Genomic DNA, 23,434 nt, shown 5'->3' with positions numbered 1-23,434 from the left:
GGTCTGAGAAGCATGTATTGAGAAGGTATGGAGAAACCTGGGCCCACTCCACCCAGAACACTAAAAACACCCTCCTCCTTCCCAAGTTTGGCCAAGCAGCATTTCTCACGGGCTTGACTCTTCAGGAGGGATGTACTTGCATCCGTTGCCCGGATTACAAGCAGCCCCAGCTCCCCAGCTCCAAGCTGAGCAGGCAGTTCTGTGTCTCCTGTTGCCTCTTGGATTCTGCTGGGTTTTCCTGCCAGCCGTTAGCACTGACTCCAGGGAAGTGGTCTACCTCCTACAGCCTTGCCGCAGGCTCCTGTGGGTCAGGTGGCTTTCCAAGCCACACAGGAGGCGAGATCCCTGAGGTTCCGCCCGCTCCTCGTCCCCTCCCAGGTGCTTGGCCTTAAAAACGGCTCTGGTCCAGCCAGAGTACCAGACCCCAGAGAGCAAGCCCAAAGTGCTCCTCCCCCTACAGCTCCCACTGTGTCAGCCCAGAGACCAGAAGTGCTCACGGGGGTCCCTCTTCCCCCAAGGGGGTGGCTGGGAGGGGAAGCAGGGCAGGCGGGGCTACGGGAGCGAACGCCTGGACCGCCAGACAGCAACGTGTGGGGGTGCCACACAGGACTACCCCGTACCCAGGCACAGATGTCCCGGCTGGGCTCCCGCTGTACCTTCCTCCTCGCTGCCAGGGCCTCGATGGAGCCCCACAGACCCCACCCCTGCTCCCTGCTTCTTTGGCCAAGGACCACACAGGGAAGGCAGAGGAGGCCTTGTCCAGTGGTATTTATTGAATCCATCGTTAGAGGCAAGAAAAAACTTGCCATTCATCACAAACGGGGCGACTTGAGGTCTGCAGTTGGGGGGTGTGGGCTGGGAAGGGCTGGAAGTCCCACAGAGGACAGGCAGCCAACCTAGCCCTTCACACATGCACCAGACACCTGCTGGCATGGTGTCCAGCGGGACCCTGTCCATCCTCCACAGGCAGTGCCCCCCAAACCAGGGCTGCAGAGTGAGACTCGGCCTCAAGGGAAGCAGGAGACCCCGGCGCCCTAGGCTCAGGCCAACCCCAGGAAGGGAGGGTGGGATATGGCAGGGCAGAGCCCAACAGGGCAGCGAGAGGTGGGGGGTGCAGAGCGAGGGCGGGCTTCTGGGCACTGCCCGGCTCCCAGGGCTCAGCCTTGGCCATCCTGGCAGGGCTGGGGTCAGAAATAGAGGGCTGGCTCACTTCGGAAGTCTGAGAGGTCGTTCTGACTGGCAGGGGTGAGCTGAGAGAGAGGGACAGAGAGGGAGCCAATGGGACTCATCCAGGCATTAGAGACACCCCCCACCCTGGGCCTTGGGTGTTGGCCCTCCCAGCCGCACCCCTGCTCACCATGACCTCCTTGGGTGTGGGCTCCACCTCACTCGGAGCCTGCTCCAGTGTCTGTTCCTGCCATTTACTGAAGGCCACAGAGTGTTTTGGAGTGTAGCCGGACAGGCCTGTGGGCCAAAGGCACATGTGTGGACGTGTGGCCCAGCTACCCACTGGGCCGCCCATTCCCACACGTGGGCACTCACCTGAGCTGCCGTCCGGCAGGTGAGGGCTCTCGGGCCCCACACTGTTCACGAAAGTGGCTCGGGGCAGGAACAGCGAGAAGGGCTTCTCCACCACCCCATCTGAGCTGGACTCCTCCTCCTCCTCCTCCTCTTCCTCCTCCCCGTCCTCCTCCTGGGCCTCAGCCTCCTCCTCCTGTACTAGCGAGCTCTCAGGAGGGTACTCAAATGTGGTCTGCAGGCGCTTGTCATTGAAGGAGATCTTCATCTAAGGACAGGAGGTACATCAGCAGGGCTCTGCTGCCTGGCTACCAGGGGTTACTCCAGCCAGGCTGAGCCGGGCACAGTGACCCTGGAGGCACGGTAGAGGTTGGCGGCCCCAGGCGGGTAGCAGAACATGCCATCAACCCTTCAGAACTGAAAGGTGGGGGGGCTGCCCCTCATCGGAGACCACTCCTTTACCGGCACCCTGCAGGCCCGGGCCACACGGACCCCAGGAAGGTTGTTCTAGCTGCCCGTGCAACCCAGGGCCAGTGTGTCCAAACACCTGCCTCCCAGACCCCACCCATCCCCTTCTCCCCCCAGGCCCAGGGTCACATCACCTCGGGTAACCAACCCTGCCCAGGGACCAGACCTTAGCCAGCACCAGGAGCCCAAAGTCTCAGTGTCTCTAGAAACTTCTATGGCAGCTCCTAGGGTTGAAGGGCTGCCTTCGCAGGGGAGCACCAGCCACCTAGAGGCTCTATGGCAGGAGCAGGGTCTAAGTGAGACGGCACTCGGGGGGCCCACCTACTCGGGGGCCCTACCTCCTCAGCCACCAGCAGTGTGTTGTTGGCTGGGGTCTCTCTCCAGGACCGAGTTCACATCCTGGCTTGCTAGGCACCCGAATGACGCTTCCTGCACAGCTCAGCATGGACCGGTGCTGCTGGGCAGGACCGGGCACACACCTAAGGCCAGGCCCCCGGGGCGTCCGTGGGGTGACAAAGCAGGGTGGCTGGCGTATGCCAAACCCCAGGGGGGCGACACCAAATGCCATCACCCATTTTACAGACCAAGTCAGAATTAGACCAAAACTGCACCCAAGTGGGGGTCGCGCTGACCCTTTCCTCCCACCTGGGCTGTCCACTTGGCCCTTGTCTACCCTGCCCACTCTGCAGGCTGCAGAATTTCATGCCTGAGCAAATCCTCTTTTCTCCCACGGCCTCAGAGTGCAGACGAGGCTGCTGGTGTGGAGAGGAAGCGAGGTCAGGCGCAAGCAGGATGGCAGATGGACCCTCGCACTCCCCGACCCAGGACTCCACTCCCCACTAAAGCCACAGCCCCACCAGACTTGCTCGGCAGGGTTCGGCCGGGCCCAGCAGGTTGGTAACGAATACGAGAGGCACCAGCCTGCAGCAGATGGGAGCGGCCCTGCAGGAGCCCGAAACATTAAACTCCTGAGCACAAGACTCCAGCGGCCAGCTCAAGTTCCCCTCCTCCCCTGGAAGGAGCCGGAGGCAGGAGCTGGGCCCCCAGGCAGAGAACCATGGGGCCCAGCGACAGCAGGACATGCAGGGGCCTCACAGGAAAGCTGGACTCGCAGCCTGGGCAGCGGAGGGGGCCCCGGCACTGGCCTCAGGGGGCAATGCCAGGCTGAGCGAGTGTCCCCAAACGAGGGCACATGCTCCAGCCGCCCCCTCCCACAGCCACACGCGCACCCCCAGCCGCACACAGCCAGCGGCACCCCCAGCTCGCGTGCTTCCCATCTCAGTGTGGTTCGCGCACAGACCTGCTGGGCGAATCTCAGGCCCAGGCCCAGTCAGCTTTGCCCCAGCCAGCGGCACAAACGAACAGTCGGGGACAAGAGCAGATGAGTGCAGATCACCCGAGTCAGGCAAAACCCGTCGCTTGAAGGCACGCTGTTCCTCAATCTGCCCGGTCCCCCACAGCGGGCCCCACCCAACCCTCCAGCTGCCACCCCCGCCCCAAGCCTAGCAAGACAGAGGCCTAACCCAGGGGCCTGCCCCTGACCCAAGGCCCCACAGTGACCAGGGCGTCCAGTCACCCCTGGGTACACAGCATTGTCCCCAACGACCCTGAGCCCTCCAGGCCCATCCCCCACCACCGAAGACACAGGAAGGGCTGGCTGCCAGGGCCCGGCCGGATTAGCGTGCCCTCATTAGTCCACATGACCAGCTCCTAGCAGGGAGACCGAGGGGGCTGGGCTCGCACAGGCACTGAGCCTGGCACAGCCTGGCCGGGCAGGGGCGGGGCGGCGCTCACAGGCCACGGTCTGCGCCCAGCTGGGGCCCAGGGCTTGGGTCACATCCGCCTCCCTTCAGTCTCCACACTCCATGGCCTGGTGGGGCTCACAGGCCTCCTTGTGGGTGCAGGTCTCTGAATCACAAGACACCCTGTGACAAATGCTGCTGGGGAGGGCCGGCCTCCAGACCCCGGGCAGATGGGCCGGGCGTGGCCAGGGGCTGGCACTTGCACGCACCTGGCTCTTGGGGACTTCGCCCTCTGTGCCAAGTGCAGTCGGCAGGTGGGTCCTGGGTCGGCCCACCTTCCAGCTCTCACAGGCCCTTTGTCCCCCTCACCCTGCCCTACCTGTGCACACCCAGCTCGGGTTACCGAAGGGCGTCCACCCTGGACTCTGGTCGGGGAGCCGGGTTCAGCCAGTCCCCCTGCTGGGGGTGAGCACCCGCCCTGTCCTCACTCCCTGGCACACGCCTGCCTCCTCCCATCCCCCACTCAGTCTGCGTTCTCGGGGACAACGGGACCACCCCACACAGTCTCTGCCAAAGCTCCCACGCTGCTTCCGGATGCCCCAGCCCAAGGCAGACCCTCTGGCGGTGGGGAAGCTGAGTGAAGCAGGGTCCAGTGGCACCTGGGCTGTAGGAAGAACATGAAGGGTGGGTGCCTACAGGGAGAGCTGGGGGGGGGGGGGGGAAACAGGACAGGTAGGAAGCGGGGGAAGGAGGACAGAGGGGACACAGCCGTGACACATCGGTGGTGGCGGGCACAGCGTTCCACACCGGCCGGGAAGCAGGTGACCGGGGCAGCCGCACCACAGGTCTGGGGACTGGAGCGAGGCTGAGGGCCGAGCCCCGGCCAGCAAGACTGGGGTGTCTGGGTGGCAGTTACTCCCTAAGTGAGGGCAGATGGCCTAGGGTGTCATAGATTGAGCCCTGGGGACACTGACACACTCAGGCTGGGCAGAGAACCAGAGGGTAAGGAGGGGAGGAGGGCAAAGGCGAGGGGAAGGAGCCGCCAGAAAAGCAGGAACCTGGCCAGGTGGCACCTCACAAAGGGGAGAGGCCCTCAGCACCGGCCCACCAACCCCGGGGGAGGCAGGTGTGGAGAGCAGCTGGACGGTCCCACTCAGCAGCACAGCCTGGGGGCTGGGGCAGAGGTGAGGGGGGGCATGGCCACGATGCCCCCCGGCAGCCAGTCCCTGCTTGGCCATTAAGGGAGGGACAGACAGGGCATCAGCAATTCTGCCAAGAGACAACCAAGTAGAGACGCCCCCCAATCCCCGGCAGGCCTCCCAGGCACAATGGCGGGCTGGGTGCCCCCACCACCAAGACAGGGCTATAGCCCTCCAAGGCCCAGCAAGGTCACAACACCCTACCCGCACCTGCCAGCTCAAGGGCAGGCTGTCCTGACAGTCCCCCTGCAGAGCCACACCTCACCTGCCCCCTGGAAGACCCCAGTACCTCCCAGCACTACCCGGGTCAGCCAGAGGGCCCCAGGGTCCCACTAACCTCCAGTCCACTAAGTCCCTAGTCAGGATGGAGGCAAACTGGACAAGGGCCCAAACCACAAGCTGGCTGGAGTGGGACAGGTGAGGGCGAGGTCCCGCAGCCCAGGGCCTGGAGGGATGGCCGGAGGACCACCAGGGAACGGACGAGACACAGGGGACGGCCCGCGCCAGCAGACTGCCCCGAAGGACCGGGCAGCCCCACACCTCTGTCCCACTCAACAGGAGCTCTGGCTCTTCCTGCCGGGCAGCTGGTGCGGGGGTGGGGCAGTGCCCACAAGGAGGAGTCACCTCCAGTAGTCACGCTGCTCTGCCAGGACCCTGGTGAGGCCACTCGGCTTGCCAGACATCATCCATCTGGACCCCCAGCTCCCTCAGGCTGGCATGGAGACCAGGCCAGGGCCTGCTTCCTCCCAGCACTTCCTCCCGCCCTTCTCACCCCAACCCTACCACACAGGACCCCCACAGCTCTTTCCCCAGCTGGGGCCAGATGAGCTCTAGAGGCTCTAGAAGCAGAAACCAGCACTCAATTCCTGCCCCACAAGCTCCACGACCTCCTGCCGCCCTCAGGTTCCCCATCTACAAAGTGGGGAACTGTTATCACCTCCACTTCTTGGGGCCAGAATGGAAAGGTACTGCTTCTTAGAGCGTAGGGTCAAAGGTCAGGAAGCAGGAACGAGGGGGAGGGGTGGTTTAGAGCCTGGAGGTGGGGTTGATGACTGTGTCTAAGGGTAGGAGGGAGGGTGGGAGAGCTGTGGCACTAAAGAGAGGGTGAGTCAAGGTCAGGCAGGCAGGACGGGCCCTCCGGAAGTACGAAGGGAGTTGGGTGTGGATGCCTGTCTCAGCAGATGGAGACGGCAGGAGCACCGATGCCCTCACCCAAGGAGCAGGGCGCGATCACGGAGGAAGACAAGTCCAACTCATGTCAGAGGGAGGAGGTGGCTTATGTGATTGGACGACCAGCAGGCATCGGTGGGGAGGGGGGGTGCTTCCGTGGACATAAGGCACATCACCACCCCCATCGCCCAAGGCAAGTGAGGCCAATGGCGGAAGTAGCTTCAAGGGTGAGCCTGGAGATACCACTGGCCGACACAGAAGCTTGCCAGGCACCATCTCGGTTCCAGGGGAAGACACATCTGCCCCATGCCTGCTGAGGGGGGGGGGGGGTCATGTGGGGCTGGCCTTGGAATTTGCCCCAGGGCCAGACACAGGTGCTGGAATGACCAGGAAGAATCTGAGGAACTTTTTTTTTGTGTGTGCCCAGAGGGTTCCGGGTCGCTGAGCAGCTGGGGACTGAGGCTCCAGCAGGGCTCCTGGTCTTGCACCTGGGTCTCTCTGTCTGAGGCCTGTCCTCCCCCGTGAGAGGGAGAGTCTACACTGCTCCTAGCAACACACCCCGGCCCTGGCACATACACTAGGAGTTCAATAAACACTTGCATGAAGCCTGGTCCTGCTGAGCACCAGGGCAGCCTCCCTTCTGCGGAGCTGAGAGCCCCCCCCCCCCCGCCCCCAGCCACTGAATAGCTCCCAGCGCTGTGCCCCTAGGCTGACAGTGGGGTAGGGATCTGACCACACCCAAATCACAGGTCTCCTGCCCCTTCCCACTTCTGTCCTGGCACCTTTGGCCCACGTAGGCCAGGACTCCAGAAGACCACGGCAGGCTACACCCTCAAAGCCAGGCCGGAGTGGAACCAGCAGGCCCAGGACTACTTCCTGCAGCTGGACCCTTGATGAGACAGGTCTGCCCTGCCAATTCCAGACGGAGCCGCAAGAACAAAAAAGCAGACACGGTGCTGGCTGGACCGACCCTCCTCGCCAGCCTTGCGAAGTACACCATCAGCAAGCTGTCTTCTCTGGGTCATTAGGGCTCTACTGGAACCCAGACCAGGGATCTCCCCCAGCCCAGCCCCTCCAGGAGCATGCATGGCCACCCAGCCCCAGCTCTCCTCTGGTCCACACAGAAGCCATCCCCCAGCCAGGCCAGCTGTCCTGGGAAGTGGGCACCTGCTACATCCACAGCTCTCTCTCCCCCGCGCCCAGCCAGCACCCCTTCCCCTGTGCCCCCTGCTGACCTTCTTTCTGGAGGAGCCGGCCTTGGTGAGACAGGATTTCTCCAGGGCCAGGTAGCCACCAATCACCTCAATCTCATGCACGGTGGGATAGCGCTTCTTCAGTGAGGTCCCCAGGGCAGCAGGGGTCTCTGACAAGCTGCCTGCCTCCTCCTCCTCCTCCTCGGCCTCCTGTGGCCCGGGCTCCCCGTTGGCCTGCAGGGACCCCGGCTTCCTCTTGGGCACCACGGTGAAGGTGTTGCCACCTCGGTGATGGAGCCCTGATGGGTGCCCAGGCCCGGTGGGGTGCGGGTGATACCAAGGAGGTCCCCCGGCTCCCGAGCAGGGCAGTTTGGCTTGTTGAGGGACCTCATCCTCCGAGTCCACCTCATCAATGAAGGTGACAGGCAACCCTGGCCTCCCAGGCTCCCCACCATCCTTGGCCAAGCTGGAAACCCCGAGGCCCTGGGCAGGCTTAGCTTCTGCAGCGGCTAAGGGACACAGGGGTGGTGAGGGCAGCCTCTGCCGCCTAACAGCCTGGTTCACGAGGGTGGTAGCTGGCCTGGGGCACCCCCCCTCGTCGACCCCCAAGGGGCTCCTCCCTCCAGCAGGCACGCTATCCCTTGCAGGCACCAGCTGGGCTTCGAGCTCCAGGCGTTGGGAGGCCCAGCCAACCTCTCCCTCTGGCAGTCCCCCCACCTGCCTCCCTTCAGGAGGAGGGGCCCCAGAGGCCTTGCGCTTAGGGATGAACATGAAGGAGTTTCGGGAGTTCACACGGAGGCTGGCCAGGGCCCGGGCCTGGAGGTCCCCAGCGGGGATTCGATCCATGTCTGGCTTGGAGGCTGGCCGTATCTCGAAGGAGTCATTGGCGCTGGTGGCCGCGGAGACCCACTGGCGCTGGCTGGGAGTGGCACTGGCAGAGTTGGTCATGGGCAAGGCCAGGGACGCGGCTGGAGTGGCACTGGGGGTCCCGGGGCTGGGGGGCGGGTGGACAGGGGGCTCCCCCGACTCCACCTTTGGCTTCCACTCGCCCGGCCCAGGCGCAGAGCCCGCGAGGCCGTTGGCAGCACCCGCCCGGGACTCGGGGGCCGCAGGCCCGTTGGGGAGCGGGCGAGGGCCAGCGCTGTGGTGCAGGCCCCGAGGGTGGACGGTGAAGGAGTTGCTGCCGGTCTTCTGCAGGAAATCGCTGCGCCGCGTCCCGGGTCCTGTAGCGCGGCCCTCGGGCTCGAAGCGGGCGGCGCGCTCGCCCACGCGCGGGGCGGCGGGGCCGGGAGCGGGCTGTGGGTGCGGCGGCGGGGGGCGGCCGCGTTCCGGACTCCCGCGGCGGAGCGGCGCGGCCGGAGCGTCGAACTTCTGGAGCAGACGGCTGACACGGCCGGGTGGCGGCGGCGCCTCATACACGAGCACCTCGGCTGCGCGGATGCGGGCGGCCGAGCCAGGGCTAGGGTCCGGGCCAGGGTCCGGGCCAGGGCCCGCAGGCTGGAAGCCGGGAGCCGACTCGATGATGAGGATGTTGTCGGCGCGGATGGTGCGCACGCCCGGCACGCGGCGGTACAGCTCCAGCAGCTGCTGCACCGGCCGCGCCCCCGCCGGCCCCTCGCCCCCGCCGCGCCGCGCCCCGCGCCGCCGCTCCGATTCGAGCCGCATGAACGGGTTCTCGCGCAGCGGGCCCAGGCTCTCGGCCAGCACGAGCCGCTCGGCCGCCGGCCCCGAGGGCTCCGCCGCGCCCGCCTCGGCCCCGGCCCCCGCGCCCCCGCCTAGGGCAGCCAGCTTGGCCCGCTTACGCTCCAAGATCTCCCGTTTCCAGGCGGGCATTGCGGCGCGGGGCCCCGGGCCCGGCCGCCCCAGGCCGGCCATGCTGCGGAGCGGGCGCCGGAGCCAGCGCGCGCCGGGAACTGCGGCCGCCGCCCGGCGCCGGCCTTCTCGCCGCGGCCACGCCCCCCGCCCGCCGTCTACGGCGGGGGGCCGGCTCGGACCCGCCCCGCGCCCGGCGGCCCCACCTACGACAGGGGAGAACGGCCGGCCGCGCTGATTGGAGACCGCTCGCCCTGACCTCTCTTTCCCGGGGACTTAGTTGGATAGCGCCGGTCTCCGGAGCCAGTCCCCATTGGGGAAAGGGCCTCTTGGGCACGCCCCCGACCCCTCACGCCGCTCATTGGCGGCCCCACTTCCGCCTCTGCGCCATTGGTCTGCAGCGACCGGGGGGGGCGGAGCCCGGAGGGGGCGGGTCCTGGCGGGCAATCCCAGCCGGACCCCTGGGCCCAGAGCGGTGGGTGACCTTGGCTGGGCTCGGCCCTTCCTCATCGTGCCAGCACCCAGTCCACCTGTTCCTCGCGCTCAGAGTGCAGTGGGAGAAGGGCCTGTCCAGGACTGGAAAGCTGTTCTCGCTCCCGTGAGTAGTACACGGGCTGTGCACCAGCCTTCTGACTCCATTCAGGGACTGCCCACCTGTGGTCCTTGGTCTTCTGCGGACTTAGTGGGGATGCCAATGCCGGAGATCCACCCAGTGCTGAGGAATTGGTTTCTCGGGAACCCCTAGCTCTTGCCAGCCCCCAGAACTCACCCTATTACTCAGACAATTGGGAGAAGTGCTACTCCGCACTTTGCCATCCAGGGTCCGCCAAGGAGGGACAGGAGTGCAAAGCTGTGAGGAAGCACAAAGCTCCCCGCACACAGCTCTCTAACGCGGAAGGAGCCACAAAAGCCACACTGTGCATTTTACCCTGTTGCCTCCCCACACTACTCCTCTTAACATCTGCTGAACTTCCCCCATCCCAAGGCTGGAAGGGGTGCCAGTGGCCCCAAGAGCACAGCTTCTTTGCCCACATGCCATGAAGAAGCTCACTCCCAGTTGAGGGCTGCACAGCACCCACCACACTCTTTCAGGCCCAGTGGAGCCAAGGGGAGAAGGGGAAACTGGGGGGCACGGGCACAGAGATGCTACTAGCCTTTCCCTCCTCTCTCCCAGTAATGGCACTACTGCCTGCTACATCACTCACCTTTCAGGGACAGGGCTCCAAGGACACCTGGGGCTCTGCATAGACCGGGGGCAGGTTTCAACCTGGGTGCCCTTCTCAGCTTCTGGGTCCCGTGGTGGTCTGCACTGACTGACTTACACCTCTCCATTCTGTTGAGCCGAGAAAATAAACTGGATTTCAGCTTTCAGAAGTCAGGTGTTTCCTTCCTCGGCTCTCATCAAATCACCTTTCCAAAGGAAACTAAGCCTTCTCATGCACATCACCTCTACAGCAACAGGATCACTCAGTCCTGAACTACAAAACACAACAGGATACAACAACACATGCGATCTAAAAATAACATTAAAGGGAAAAAAACACTCCCTGGCACTTGGCTGGCTCGGTCAGAGAAGCGTGCGACCTCTTGATCTCAGGGTCGTGAGTTCGAGTCTCACATTGGTTGTAGAGATTATGTAAATAAACTTAAATAAATAAAAGTCCATTTCTAATGTTCAGCTTGTATCTGACTTTGACGCAAATTATGCCAATACTGGGTAGGAAACATTTTTATAGCTGTGGGACACACCAGAACAGTCTCCAACTCAAGCATCTCAATGGTTCAGGCCATGCAGCATCCATTCTAGGCAAAGGGTCACAAAGCTGCTTCACCAGAATAAGACTGCAAATTTGTTCTAGAAAGGGCCGGACAGTAAATATTTTAGCCTAGTGGTTCTCACCAGGGGCAGTTTTGTCCCCCAGGAGACTTGTTAATGTATGAAGACACTTTTGGTTGTCACAAGTGAGGCGTGCTACTGGCATCTAGTGAGTATAGGCCAGGGATGCTGTATTCTACAATGCTCAGAACAGCCCCCCCCGCCCCCCCCCCAACAAAGAAGGACTTGACCCAAAAGGCCAAGAGTGCCAAGTTTGAGAGACCCTGGACACTGCAGGCCACATTCACTTTCTGTCACATGTTCATGTTTATAATCCTTTGAAAATGGAAAAGTTACTCTTAGCTGAAAGGTAGTACAAAAACAGACCTCAGGCCATAGTTGGCTGACCCCTGCTCCACAGCAAGGCCTACAAAGACTGCACACCGGCAGGAAGACAAGGTTCTGATGTCACACAAACCATTCAGCAGGTCCTCAACACAGGCCTACCCCATTATATCTTCACCCTGGCTCCCCAGGCAGGAAGCAAGGATTCCCCAAGGGAACACCCCCCCACACACACACACACACATTGGCTAAAGAAACTCTAGTGCATTCCTGTCTCCCTACAGTCAGCTCTGTAACCAGCTACATCGCACAGCAGGGACCTTCTCAGCATTCATATTGTTTCACCCTCAAGAGGTCAGGCAACCATTGCGCATCTCAGCAAAACATTCTCTTATTTTATTTTTTATCTCAGCAAACGTTCTCATTTGGCACCTTAAACTAAAGACCTCAGGCCAACAAATGTGGGCCAAGACCATTTGCAAGTCTCGATGCCTATGAGCATCAAAGCTGTTCCTCTCTCTGGTCCCTTGAGGGAGGCCTAAATCTGTCTCAGGTGTGCTAACAGTGCTGGCCACAAGGTGGTGGTGGAAAAGTTGTGGACGATGCAATCCGCTGGGATAGGAAGCCAAGCAGCGCTTCATAAGCAAAGTTCTCTCAGGCGACAGATCTCCAAATAGGGTCCCAGTCGTGCTTACTCAACATACTCCTGTCTGCCTGAGCTGGAATGAAGAAGAGGCCATCCTCCCCAGTGGCTCAGGGGAGGAGACACAAGCTGGTTTACACTTTGAGCTCAAGCATCTAAGTCTTGTCCAGATGGAGGGGGCAGTGAGCTCTTAGGTTAGTGCTTCTGGGCAGAGGAAATCCATAAGACCAGCTCTGCAGCCCTTGCACAGGGAGTACTTTCCCAGGATCCATAAACATACGCAGAGCCCATCAGGACATTTTACTGTCAGAGAAATGGCCTGGGGTCCCTCTCAGGATCTCAATTCAGGGTTAGCTATTCAAAGCATGAAATAACAGGAAATACATGTTAAGGATCAAGGCTGCTCTTTTTAGCCCTGCTGAGGGAACAATTTCAGACATGGACTGGTAGAGAGAAAATTGGGCACTCGCCAGGGCAGGAGCTGGCTTTCCTTTCAGACCCAGACTTCTCCTTTGGTACGGTGGAAGTAGGAACTCAGCTTGGGGTCCAGCATGCTAGCCGTCCAGAGTTCACTCCCGCCTGAGGCTAGTTGACCCGACAGGCGCGGATCATGAGCAGCTGCAGGAGAATGAAGACCGGAGACGTGATCAAGCCGAACCAGAGCTCCCGAGTCTGCTCCACCAGCTTCTGGCACAGCAACATCTCGAAGACAAACTTGAGGCTAAGAACCGTGAGGACCCAGAAGAGGCGGAGCACTGCCAACCTCTTCTCTCCGTCCTGGAAGAGGCGCACGGACACGATGGTGGTGAAGTAGGTGCTGAGCCCATCAGCGGCGAAAAAGGGCACGAACACGTTCCACCAGGAGAGGCCGGGGGCCAGGCCGTCCACACGCAGTGCCAGCAGCACGGAGAACACCAACAGGGCCAGCAGGTGCACGAAGATCTCGAAGGTGGCGAAGCCCAGCCACTGCACCAGCTCCCGGAGCGAGAAGAGCATCGCGCCGGTTGAGCGCGGGCCGGGGCCCGGCCGAGCGTCCCACCGGCAGGGCTGCGCCTCCTCTCCCCGTGGGCCTCGCCGGCGCCCGCCGCCGGCGCCGCTGCGGCGAGCACGAGGCAGCGAACGGCTCCGCCTGCCCCGGCCCTCGGTCCTGGCGTTTCGCCAGTATCTTGGCCGCGGCCCGGGACCCAGCACCGGCCGCTAACGGATACCCGCCCCCCTCGGTCGCCATGCCCTGCCGGGCGCGGTCTAAGGGCGTCACTTCCGGCCACCACCGGAAGTCGGAAGTCCAAGCTGGTCCGGGCCACCTAGGCTTGCGGGATCTCTTAGCTGGTCCGGTGCTTGGGTGCCGGGGTTTCCCGGCGCGCCCGGATGCCGAGCCCGGGGCTTCTGGTGCTCTTCGGCAGCCAGACAGGCACGGCCCAGGATGTGTCGGAGAGGCTGGGTCGCGAGGCTCGGCGCCGGAGGCTTGACTGCCGGGTGCAGGCCCTGGACTCCTACTCGGTGGTGAGGGAGCCCTAGGGCTTGGGCGGTGAGACCGAGCAGGCCGGGGGCGCTAGCCCCCAGAGCCCTCGACCGCAGGGCACCGTGTGTTGTGTGAGAGCGGACCGTTCCATTATGGCGGGTTTGGGGGACAGGAAAACTTGGGGACAGTGGCAGGGCTTAGCACATGGAGAAACGGGCAAGGTGGGAGGATGGAGCCTGAAAGGGCAAAGGCAGGCCGGCCGCTCACGGGTGCTTCGTGACTCCGTTTGCCATACCCCCCGAGTGAAGGAGAGGGGCCAGGCTGCGGAGAGCATACCTACTTGCTACAGCCCGAGGTCTTAACACATGTGTCTTTTTGTTGAGGTGAATCTGATTAGTGAGCCCCTGGTGATATTTGTTTGTGCAACTACAGGCCAAGGAGACCCCCCTGACAACATGAAGGTAAGGCTGACCTGAAGGCTTTCTTTGCTCAGAAGCTCAGATCACTGCCCTGGACCCTCACTGTTTTCATTGCCTGGGGAGTCCAAGAAGCACAATGAACAGTTGCCCTCCTATATCTGTTGCACGTTAGCCGTGGATTTGGGAGGGAACTGGGGGCTCTGGCTGTCCTCCCTAATAAACTGTTCACAGGCCACTAAATAGCCTTGTTCTCCATTTTAACCTTTAGTGTTTTCTCCAGGGCTATATATGAATCTGGTGTGGGTCTTGTGAGTGTTTCAAAATTGTTGGACCTTCCTCTGGGAACATTCTTCAATTCTTTGACCATCTTTTGAACACACATTCTATCCCAAACATGATCTAGTGCTGGGAATCCAGCCAGGAACCTATTTCTTTCCTCAGGGAGCTCACAATATAGCAAAAGCAACAAGTTTAACAGGCAGTTACAATACGAGGAGATACATGCTGCCAGAGAAAGTGCCAGACGTCATGAGGACATTAATAAATGCTATCTAGCCCAACCTGGAGGCTCAGGGAGAGCTTCCTGGAAGAAAGGAGTGTAGGCTAAGTCCTGAGGATAAGTGGGGGCTAGCCAGGCACCAGGAAACTGGGAGCAGCCTGTGCAGAGGAGAAAGACCAGCTCAGGGAAGAGCAGAAAGCAGTTGGGGATGACAGAGCCAAGGAATGCATCAAGGGGGGGAGGGGAGACGAGAGGCAGGAAGCCAGACCTGATCCCAAGAAGCTGGACCGCCCCAGCAAGGTGGATGGGCTTGAGGTGAAGGGCCGTGCAATCCACTGGGTGACAGTCACATTTGTGTTCTACCGAAACTGCTACGTGTCGACGGGGAGGGCAGGCTGTAGGAGAGCAAGAACAACTCAAGAGGATGCACAGTGAAGGCAGGAGGGGGGCAGACAGCAGAGAAAAACAAGACACCTTCCAGAGACGTTAAGGTAGAATTGAGAGGACGTGGAATCACACAGGCCTAAAAGCTGGGAACAAAGATGAAGTCGAGACAGGGATTCGGGCTCAGGGACCAGAGTGGATGGTCGTTCCACGCACAGAGATGGAGACCAGGAGGGCCAAGGGCTGGAAGTCGTCCAGGGGGAGATACAAGGTAGGTGTGGAGCTCTAGCAAGGACCCTGGGCGAGGCATGAGAAAGCCCCTCCCTTTCCCCTGGGACAGGTGGCCCTGAACACGGAGGGCATGGGAGGTGGAGAAAAGCCTGTGAGGGGCAGGAAAGTGGCTCCAACAGCAAAAAGAGGGAGTGCCCCAAATCCAAGGTCAAGGCAGGAAGGTGATTGTTCTGAGAGAAAGGTCTCCAGCACTCAACGCTGCACAGAAGTGAAGTAAGATAAAACCTGAGCAGAACTGGTAGGGTTTATCAGCAAAGGGACTGCTGGTGACTTTGGGGAAAGCGGTATCAGCGACTTACTGGGAGAGAAGCGAGGTCACAGGGGAGCAGCAGGTAAGTGGAGAGAATCTTAAGGACGTCTGTACATTAAACAATCACGAGAAAGATTCTGGCTGTGAGTGGGGCTAAGGGGTTGGAAAGAAGGTGTTAAGGTGAGAGAGACCTGTTAAAGGCTGGTGGTGGGGGAGAAAGAGGCTCATGACCGAAGAGCAGGGTCAGAGCAGGGGACGATGGGAGACATGGGGCCAAGACCCCAGCACAGTCAGGAGAGGTCTGAGACAAGAAGAGGGACAGGAGAGAAGGCAAGTGTGAGGGGATCAAAGGCAGGAGGTGAATTGTGGATGCTCGTGACACAGGACATGGGAGGGGAGGGGAGGGGAGGGGCAACAAAGACCTCTACGAGGTCAGCTGGGCTGGGGTGCAGACTGGACATCAGAAGCCAACAGCATGAAGGTGGTGATGGTCACCCTGGATGAGGGTGCACAACGAAGACTGCAGGCATGGACACCTCCACGGAGGTGGTCAGGAGGGGCCCTCCCCGGCCACAGTGCGACCTGCAGGCTCCTTGGAGAGGCTGCAGACTGAGGCCCCAGGAACACGGAGGAGGGGGCGTGGCACCTGCTGAAGACCAGGCTTAGTGACCAGCTGTGTACTAAACAGGAAGACACTGGCTGCCTTGCCTCAGTCCTCAGAACACTGTGGTCAGGCACGTGCCCCCGGCTAGTGGACCAGAGGAGCCCTCTGTGGGGAAACTAACCACAGTGCAAGTCCCGCAGGATCCCGGCCACGAAACGCACGTTGGGTGACAGGCCCAAACTCACAGTTTTCTGTCAGCGTCTTAAGTACAAATAGACCACGAAGAACCACCATACCCTCAGGTACCCTGGAGGAGTAGAGGCGGAGCAGGCCGTCCAGAACTCGGCACCCACAGGACAGGAAGGGACACACAAAACAGGGCAAAAGCTGGAAGCGCTGGGAATGCTCTTTAGGACGATAGCAGGAAAACTTGAAAAGATCAGAGAGCAGAGTTGAGAAATTCTCCTGGAAAGTGTAACCAAAAATGAACGAGGAACCAAGAAAGGAAATAGCAAAATTCTAAGGTCGTGTTAGTAACCTCGGAATGAGAAACAGTGGGGAGAAACTGACCAAAGAGAGCAACTAAGAAAACATCCCAGGACCGAAAAAGGGTCCACCGGGTACTTGGGAAGGGCCCATCTTGAGTGGAATGGCTCCCGCCAAGGCGCATCATGGTGGGTTACGGCTCTCGGGGATCGAGAGTGCCCAGGTAGCCGGTGGGGGACAGAGGGGGACACATGATGCTGGTTTCTCAGCAGCGGTGGCCCATCTGAACCAGCTTGGAGCAAGGACTCGGGCTCTTTGGAAAAACCATTTCCACCAGAAGTGTGCCCTGCCAACCTGCCAGTCACTGTGAAGGGAGGGCCCAAGCATTTGCAGGTGCGGAGTTGTGAGAAGTGTACCTTCACTGGGAAGGATATTTTTGGCAAGCTTCGGGAAACAGGCCTTTGAGGAGGAGCATGCAGGAGAGGTCTCCAGAGGCAGAGAGTGTAGTCCCCAGTACTGGCTGACGCAGCTCAGCCCTTGGGGTGTGGTCCAGGGTGGTCCAGGACCAGTGAGCACAGAGCTGTGCCCCAACAGGGCCCCTCCATGCCAGTTATGAAGTACAAGGGACGTGGAATGCAGCTAAAGCCTGGACCACATGTGAAAGTTGGTGTCCAGGGCTCAGGTCACCACGGGCTGAAGGTGATGGGGAGCTGTATTTGAGAAGTGCTTCTGGAGGCCTGTGGGGGGGTTGGGGCAGAGTGTGGGCCAGACAGGCTCCAATGAGGGTCCCCGGAGGGGAGAAGAGGCACCTGGGCTGTGACCTTGGGGGTCTGGCTGTAAGGCCCCTGGGTTGGCCAGATGCATGGAGGTGAGGGTGTCCTGGGGAAGGACACAGGTCTGGGTCCTTGGCCGTGAGGGTGGCAGTGAGCACAAAGCAGCCTGGTGGGGGCCCAGGGCTAGAAGAAGGCGCCAAAAGAGAAACTTGGTTGATGGGATGAGACTAGGACCACGGAGGGGTCCTGTGGTCCCCCGAGGTTCAGAGCTGAGAACAGAGGGGTCTTTGGGACATGGGCCTCAGTGTGAAGGGAGGAAGTGGTCCCAGGGGCAGCCTGAGCAGGAGCAGGTGCCACTCCTGCCCTGGGGAGGCAGTGGGGCAGGTGCCAGTAGCCCTCACAGGGCCCCCTGCCCAGGAAGGGGTGGGGCTCCACACTCTGGTGGTGGCTCTGGGGCAGCTCTATGGTTTACGAGTTTCTGCCTTTTTCCGAATCTTTTGCCATTGTGATAGAATAAAAAATGGTCTGGTTTCAGTAACAAAGATCTGAAGGAACAGGGAGGGTCTAGGTTGTGGCTCCTCCCTACTCCACCCTAGGGCCCTGGTGGCCCAAAGCAGGGCCTCTAACTTGGCTTCTTCTGGCTGTAGAACTTCTGGAGGTTCATATTCCGGAAGAATCTGCCACCGACTTCCCTCTGTCAGATGGACTTTGCTGTTCTGGGCCTCGGGGATTCCTCTTACGCCAAGTGAGTAGGGGCAGGAAGGCTGCTGGCCTGCAGGGACTGCCCTTGGGGTTGAGCACAAAGTCCTGGTGGAGGGACAGGTGACTCAGCCCCCAGGGCTCCTTCTAGACTTTGGGCCATGGCCAGGCTGTGGGGACCATCGGGGAGCATCTGGGCTTGAAGGGTGAGCAGAGCACAGACAGGAGGCTGGCGGGACAGGAAAGTGGGCACCAAAACTCCGGGGTGGGCCCAAGGTGTCTCGTAGGACAGGAAGTGGCGTCTGGAACCGGACATCAGGGGCCTCAGGCAGCACCATAGGCTGACACGTGACTTAGGGCAGCAAAGGCCTACCTGGCTCTTCCCACTTTTCCATGAGATATTTGGGCTCACGAAGACAGCACAGTGGGATGAGGCAAGGGGCCCGGAAGACCCCCCAGCCCCAGGAGCCACCTCCAAGGCCACTGCTTCCCTGGGTGTGGTGGCATGACCGCCTCGGCCTTGTTCTTGCCAATTTTCAGGACCTATCTGTATCCTAAGCCAAGAATGACGTTGCTTTGCGTGCTTTCTTAAAGAAGCACCGGGGAGTTTGTGTGTGAGGGTCCGCACGTCATTAGGTCACTGAAACAGTCCAGCACAGGGTGGGCGGGGTGGGGGTGGGGGGTCGTTGGTCGTACCAGCGCTTCCAAAGCCAGACACAACAAGGGCAGGACTGTGCTCGCTGAGGTGAACAGGGCAGCGCGACACTCCTGTGCCCAGGGTTTTGTTCTGTGCACAACATAGACGTTGGGTCACGGCAGCACAAACACAGGCATCTTGCCAACAGCGCTCTCTGGGAGGGGTGTCATTCGAGGCCCGGGGTCTTCTGCTTCTTCGGGGCTGCTTGCCCTCTGCCCTCCGCCCAGGGCCTGCCCAAGCAAGCCTGGCTCTCTCTCTGTAGGTTCAATTTCGTGGCCAAGAAGCTGCACCGACGGCTGCTGCAGCTTGGGGGCAGCGCCCTCCTGCCCGCGTGCCTGGGAGATGACCAGCATGAGCTGGGGTGAGTGGGGTGGGGGCAGCTCCCCTGCAGGCCCGGCCAGGGGCAGGGGCCCCTCAGAACAGCGCGCACACGCTCTCTTTCCAGGCCCGACGCTGCTATTGACCCCTGGCTGCACGATCTGTGGGAGAAGGTGCTGGGGCTCTACCCGGTGCCCCCTGACCTTGGCGTGATCCCCCCCGGAGTCCCGTGAGTGTGGGCCTCGGTGGGGCTCCCGCAGGTGCAGTTAGAGCGGCCTGGCCGCGGGGCCACTTGTGAGGCCCTGCTGACGGCCCGACGGGTGTGTGTCCTCCCTACAGTTTGCCCTCCAAGTTCACCCTCCGCTTCCTTCCGGAGGCCCCCAAGATGTGCTCTGAGGAGCAGCATGTGGCCGGTGCAGATCCCCCGGGTCCCCCTTCAGAGCAGCAGCCCTTCCTGGCACCCATGGTCACCAACCAGAGGGTCACCAGCCCCTCTCACTTCCAGGACGTACGGCTGATCGAGTTTGACATCACGGGCTCTGGGCTCAGGTGAGGGGCCTGAGACACCAGGTGGGTGGTGGCCGAGGGGTGGGGGGGGGGGTGCCGGCCGGGCTGCAGGGAAACACATCCATCCGAGGACCGCCGCCCCCAGCCCTCCCCTGAGCCCCCAGTGCCCTGCCCGCACCCTCCCTCACTTTTCCCGTTGGCTTTCCCATGCAGCTTTGCAGCTGGCGACGTGGTGCTGATCCGGCCCCAGAACCAGGCCAGCCACGTCCAGCAGTTCTGCCGGGTGCTGGGCCTGGACCCCGACCAGTACTTCACGCTGCTGCCCCGGGAGCCAGGTGAGCCCCGGGGACCCCGGCTGCGGCCACCCTTTCTCTCCGCCCACCCGGGGTCTGCAGCCTGCCCAGCCGTGTCCCGACCCCTCACAGGCTCCCCGCTTCCTGCTGCAGGTGTCCCCTGCCCCACACGGCTGCCCCAGCCCTGCTCCGTGAGGCACCTCGTGTCCCACTACCTGGACGTCGCCAGCGTGCCCCGCCGTTCCTTCTTCGAGCTCCTGGCCTGTCTCTCTCCCCACGAGCTGGAGCGGGAGAAGCTGCTGCAATTCAGTGCCCCCCAAGGTCAGGAGGAGCTGTATTCGTACTGCAACCGGCCTCGCAGGACCGTCCTGGAGGTGCGGGCAGGCGCGGGCAGGCGCGGGCAGACGGGCAGGCCCAGGGCTCTGAGCCACAGCCACGTGTGGCGGTGCTGGCCGGAGCCTAGCCGGGGCTGTCTCTGCCCAGGTGTTGTGTGACTTCCCACACACGGCTGGAGCTGTTCCCGCAGACTACCTGCTGGACCTCATCCCCCCGATCCGCCCGCGGGCCTTCTCCATTGCCTCCTCTCTGCTGGTGAGGGCCTGTCGGGCAGAGCCCAGGACCGGCTTCAGGGATGCCGGGATCGCGAGGGGCGGGGGGCCGACCCTCAACATCTGCCCCACGTCCGGGACCGCCCGGGTGAAGTGGGGCGGAGTCTGAGGCCGGTTGGCAGGCAGGCGGCCCCGTGGAGCACAGCACCCGCCATCCCATCCCCAGGCTCACCCCTCGAGGCTGCAGATTCTCGTCGCTGTGGTGCGTTACCAGACGCGCCTCAAGGAGCCCCGCCGGGGCCTCTGCTCCTCCTGGCTGGCGTCTCTGGATCCTGGGCGAGGTGACCCCTGCTTTCTGGAGGGGGGCGGGTAGAGCACTGGGCCAGGGCCCCCGTTCTCCTCTGTGCACCACAGCCGGGCCTGGACCGGGGCCCTGGTCCTCGGAGCCTCCTCACGCCTCCTCCCTCCTGCCGTAGGACCTGTCCAGGTGCCTCTGTGGGTGCGGCCCGGGAGCCTGACCTTCCCGGAGACACCGGACACACCTGTGATCATGGTGGGTCCCGGCACCGGTGTGGCCCCTTTCCGAGCAGCTGTCCAGGAGCGAGTGGCCCGGGGTCAGACCGGTGAGCACGCAGGGCCTCTGGCAGGGTGGCAGCTGGGGCTGCCTGGGCCGAGCCTCACAGGCCTGGGTCCAGGCTTGAGGCCACCTGTGATCCCCCAGGAAACTTCCTGTTCTTCGGCTGCCGCTGGCGCGACCAAGACTTCTATTGGGAATCTGAGTGGTTGGAGCTGGAGAGGAAGGGCTGCCTGACCCTCTTCACAGCCTTCTCCCGGGAACAGGTGGGCGTGCTGGGCAGGGCGGTGCCGGCAGGGAGGGGGCCAGGCCAAGGATGCACCAGCCCCATGCCCCGCCCCCGCCCCCTCCGCTCCCCCTCCCCTCCCCCTCCCCGTAGGAGCGGAAAGTGTACGTGCAGCACAGGCTCCGGGAGCTCGGGCCGTTGGTGTGGGAGCTGCTGGACCGCCGAGGCGCCTACTTCTACCTGGCGGGGTGAGCCTGGGCCCCCGGGGGGTAGCGGTGGGAGCCGGCCCTCCGGAAGTCCCAGCCCTACTGAGCCCTCCTGGCCCGTCCCTCCAGCAATGCCAAGGGCATGCCGGCAGATGTGTCAGAAGCCCTGACGTCCGTCTTCCAGGAGGAGGGTGGGCTCTCCGGCCCTGATGCAGCCAACTACCTTGCCAGGCTCCAGCAGATGATGCGTTTCCAGAGTGAGACGTGGGCCTAAGAAGCCATCCTGCCAGCCTTGGCCACTCTAAACGCTGCCCTCTGGGGGGCTACTGTCACCTTCCACCCTGTCCCCTGCACAGCCTCACTTCAGTCAACCTGGGGTCCTATACCCAGCCCTGACATCGCTGCTCACTCACCACCCCACCCCTGCCCCCATCCAGGGTTGCAGGCTACTGCCAGCCTTTCCCCGCTGGCCCCAGCTTGGGTCCTGGTCAGGATGGTCCCTGGGCTGCCCCACCCTGCATAAGGACGGGGCCCCAGGAAGGAACGGGCAGCCTGATGGGCATCGGGGGCTCCCCAGACACCAGCTTCCGGACAGCATGCGAGCCCGGAGAGCCTTCTGAGGTTGTCCCAGGGGACAGCAGTTTCCCAGTCCCCCTCTGCCACATCTCTGTGCCCACCCACAAAGTACACGGTGCTGTCGCAGGGCCTCGCAGGGCCAGGGCTAGGGCTGGAAGGCAGGACCAGGGGAGACCCCCAGCTAGCACACTCTTTCCTCACCCTGTTCCTGGAACACCTCCGTAATAAACTGTGGGCTCTTGTTGGCTGTTTCTGACCTGCTCTTCCTCGTGCCTGTCTGGGTGCCTCAGGGCGTGTGTGGGCCCACGGTGTCTGGACGGGGACAGCAGTCGTGGTGAGCGCAAATGCACCACAGCTCAGCCGTCTTTGCTGCAGTAATTTCTCAGGGTCTGAGTCTCTGCGATGTGTCCTACTTGCCCACGCTGTATGGGCTCTGCCCAGACTCCGACAAGCAGGGGGCAGCCTAAGCGGGCCCTGGAAGGAAGGGTGAGGGGAGGCCCTGGCCAAGTGGGGATTGACCATTCCTTGCCAGTCCCAGGAGTAGCGGTCCCAGGAGTAGCAGTCCCTCGGGTGGGAACGGGGCGGGGGGTGGAGCAGCCATTGTCCCCGCCCCTGGGAAGGGCCTTCGGTGCTCCGAGGGGAATTCCTGTAGGAGGAGTCGAGCCCTCCCGCCTACCCACAAGGCTGCTGCCTGGAGTCCGCCTGTCTGTCCGCCAGTGGCCGACACGGGTGGGCCGAGGCGGCCACGTCCGGGCTGGGGCAGATCCCGTGAAGACGGCATTCGTGGGCCCAGGAGCTGCCCGGAGCCAGCACAAGCGCTGGGGCCCAGGTGAAGTTGACTTTCCGGGGTGGGGCGAGGCTGCGGCAGTTTCCGGGCCTGTGCCAGGCCCTGCCCTCACCCAGAGGGCCGCACTGACCTTCACGGCCCCAACCACCCTCGTCACCACCCTGGGGACCCCACCCACCCATCCTGACCCCTGCCCTGGGGCCCCCACTCATGGCCCCCGTGACCTCAGCGCTGGGCTCCCCCGTCCACCTTCCACAGGCCCTGAACGCCTGGCCCCCCCGCACCCAGGGCTGGCAGATGAAGAGGTGGACGGCAGGGTTCTTGGGAATACCCAGGGTGCAGGGGCTGGAGACAGTGAACCCCTCCTGGGGGCCACAGCCACAGCCTGCCCCTGGGCTGGGAGAGCAAGGGAGGGTGAGGAGGGGGAGCCAGCGGGGGAACCGGGGCAGGAGGAATGCCCCATCTGCACAGAGCCCTACGGGCCCAGTGAGCACCGCCTGGCGCTGCTGAACTGTGGCCACGGCCTGTGTGCGGACTGCCTGCACCAGCTGCTGGTCGCGGCCCCCAGCGCCGACCTGGGCCGGGTCTGCTGCCCGCTCTGTCGCCAGAGGACGCCCATGCTTGAGTGGGAGATCTGCCAGCTGCAGAAGGAGCTGCTGCAGGCGGACGGGCCCCAGGGCCCACGGCCCCCCACGCCCCCCGCACCTGCCCGCCGCGGCCCTGGGCCCTGGGCGTCCCTGGAGCACCGGTACCAGCTCCGCTTCCTGGCAGGACCCGTGGGCGGCCGGGGCTGCCTGCCTTTCCTACCCTGCCCGCCCTGCCTGGGTGCCCGGCTCTGGGCCCTGCGGGAACGGGGGCCCTGCTCCCGCCGCCTAGTGCTGCTGGGCCTGCTGGCCCTTGAGCTGCTGGGGCTGCTGCTCATTTTCACG

At 62.6% G+C, this 23,434-nt stretch overlaps 3 protein-coding genes across 4 annotated transcripts; 1 reads left to right on the top strand and 2 right to left on the bottom strand.

Annotated features, from left to right (window-relative positions):
- Window positions 1–753: 753 nt before the first annotated feature.
- Window positions 754–9,165, bottom strand: TPRN (taperin). Its single transcript, XM_047093888.1, has 4 exons — window positions 7,333–9,165; window positions 1,543–1,786; window positions 1,358–1,464; window positions 754–1,250 (listed from the first exon to the last, which is right to left on the bottom strand). Exons 1-4 carry the CDS (start codon window positions 9,163–9,165, stop codon window positions 1,188–1,190), a joined length of 2,247 nt encoding a protein of 748 aa, XP_046949844.1. The 3' UTR covers window positions 754–1,187.
- Window positions 9,166–11,638: 2,473 nt separating this feature from the next.
- On the bottom strand, window positions 11,639–13,135 carry TMEM203 (transmembrane protein 203). The gene has a single exon (XM_047093788.1). It carries the CDS (start codon window positions 12,900–12,902, stop codon window positions 12,492–12,494), a length of 411 nt encoding a protein of 136 aa, XP_046949744.1. The 5' UTR covers window positions 12,903–13,135; the 3' UTR covers window positions 11,639–12,491.
- Window positions 13,136–13,200: 65 nt separating this feature from the next.
- Window positions 13,201–21,974, top strand: NDOR1 (NADPH dependent diflavin oxidoreductase 1). Of its 2 annotated transcripts, none has more exons than XM_047093841.1 (14): window positions 13,201–13,409; window positions 13,752–13,829; window positions 17,722–17,819; window positions 18,733–18,831; window positions 18,916–19,017; window positions 19,128–19,337; window positions 19,509–19,630; window positions 19,742–19,962; window positions 20,072–20,179; window positions 20,363–20,477; window positions 20,613–20,759; window positions 20,858–20,976; window positions 21,090–21,184; window positions 21,272–21,974. In XM_047093841.1, exons 1-14 carry the CDS (start codon window positions 13,275–13,277, stop codon window positions 21,414–21,416), a joined length of 1,794 nt encoding a protein of 597 aa, XP_046949797.1. In that variant the 5' UTR covers window positions 13,201–13,274; the 3' UTR covers window positions 21,417–21,974. The 2 variants fall into 2 exon arrangements, with proteins under 2 accessions (XP_046949797.1, XP_046949798.1); XM_047093842.1 differs by having other exon boundaries at window positions 13,318–13,409; window positions 13,801–13,829.
- The last annotated feature ends 1,460 nt before the right edge of the window (window positions 21,975–23,434 follow it).

This window comes from Lynx rufus, unplaced genomic scaffold, assembly GCF_022079265.1.
Source record: "Lynx rufus isolate CCGP_SWC_20201006 ecotype Redwood Valley unplaced genomic scaffold, mLynRuf1.p SCAF_36, whole genome shotgun sequence".
Taxonomy (NCBI): domain Eukaryota; kingdom Metazoa; phylum Chordata; class Mammalia; order Carnivora; family Felidae; genus Lynx; species Lynx rufus.
This window is presented reverse-complemented; position numbering and strand designations above follow the sequence as displayed.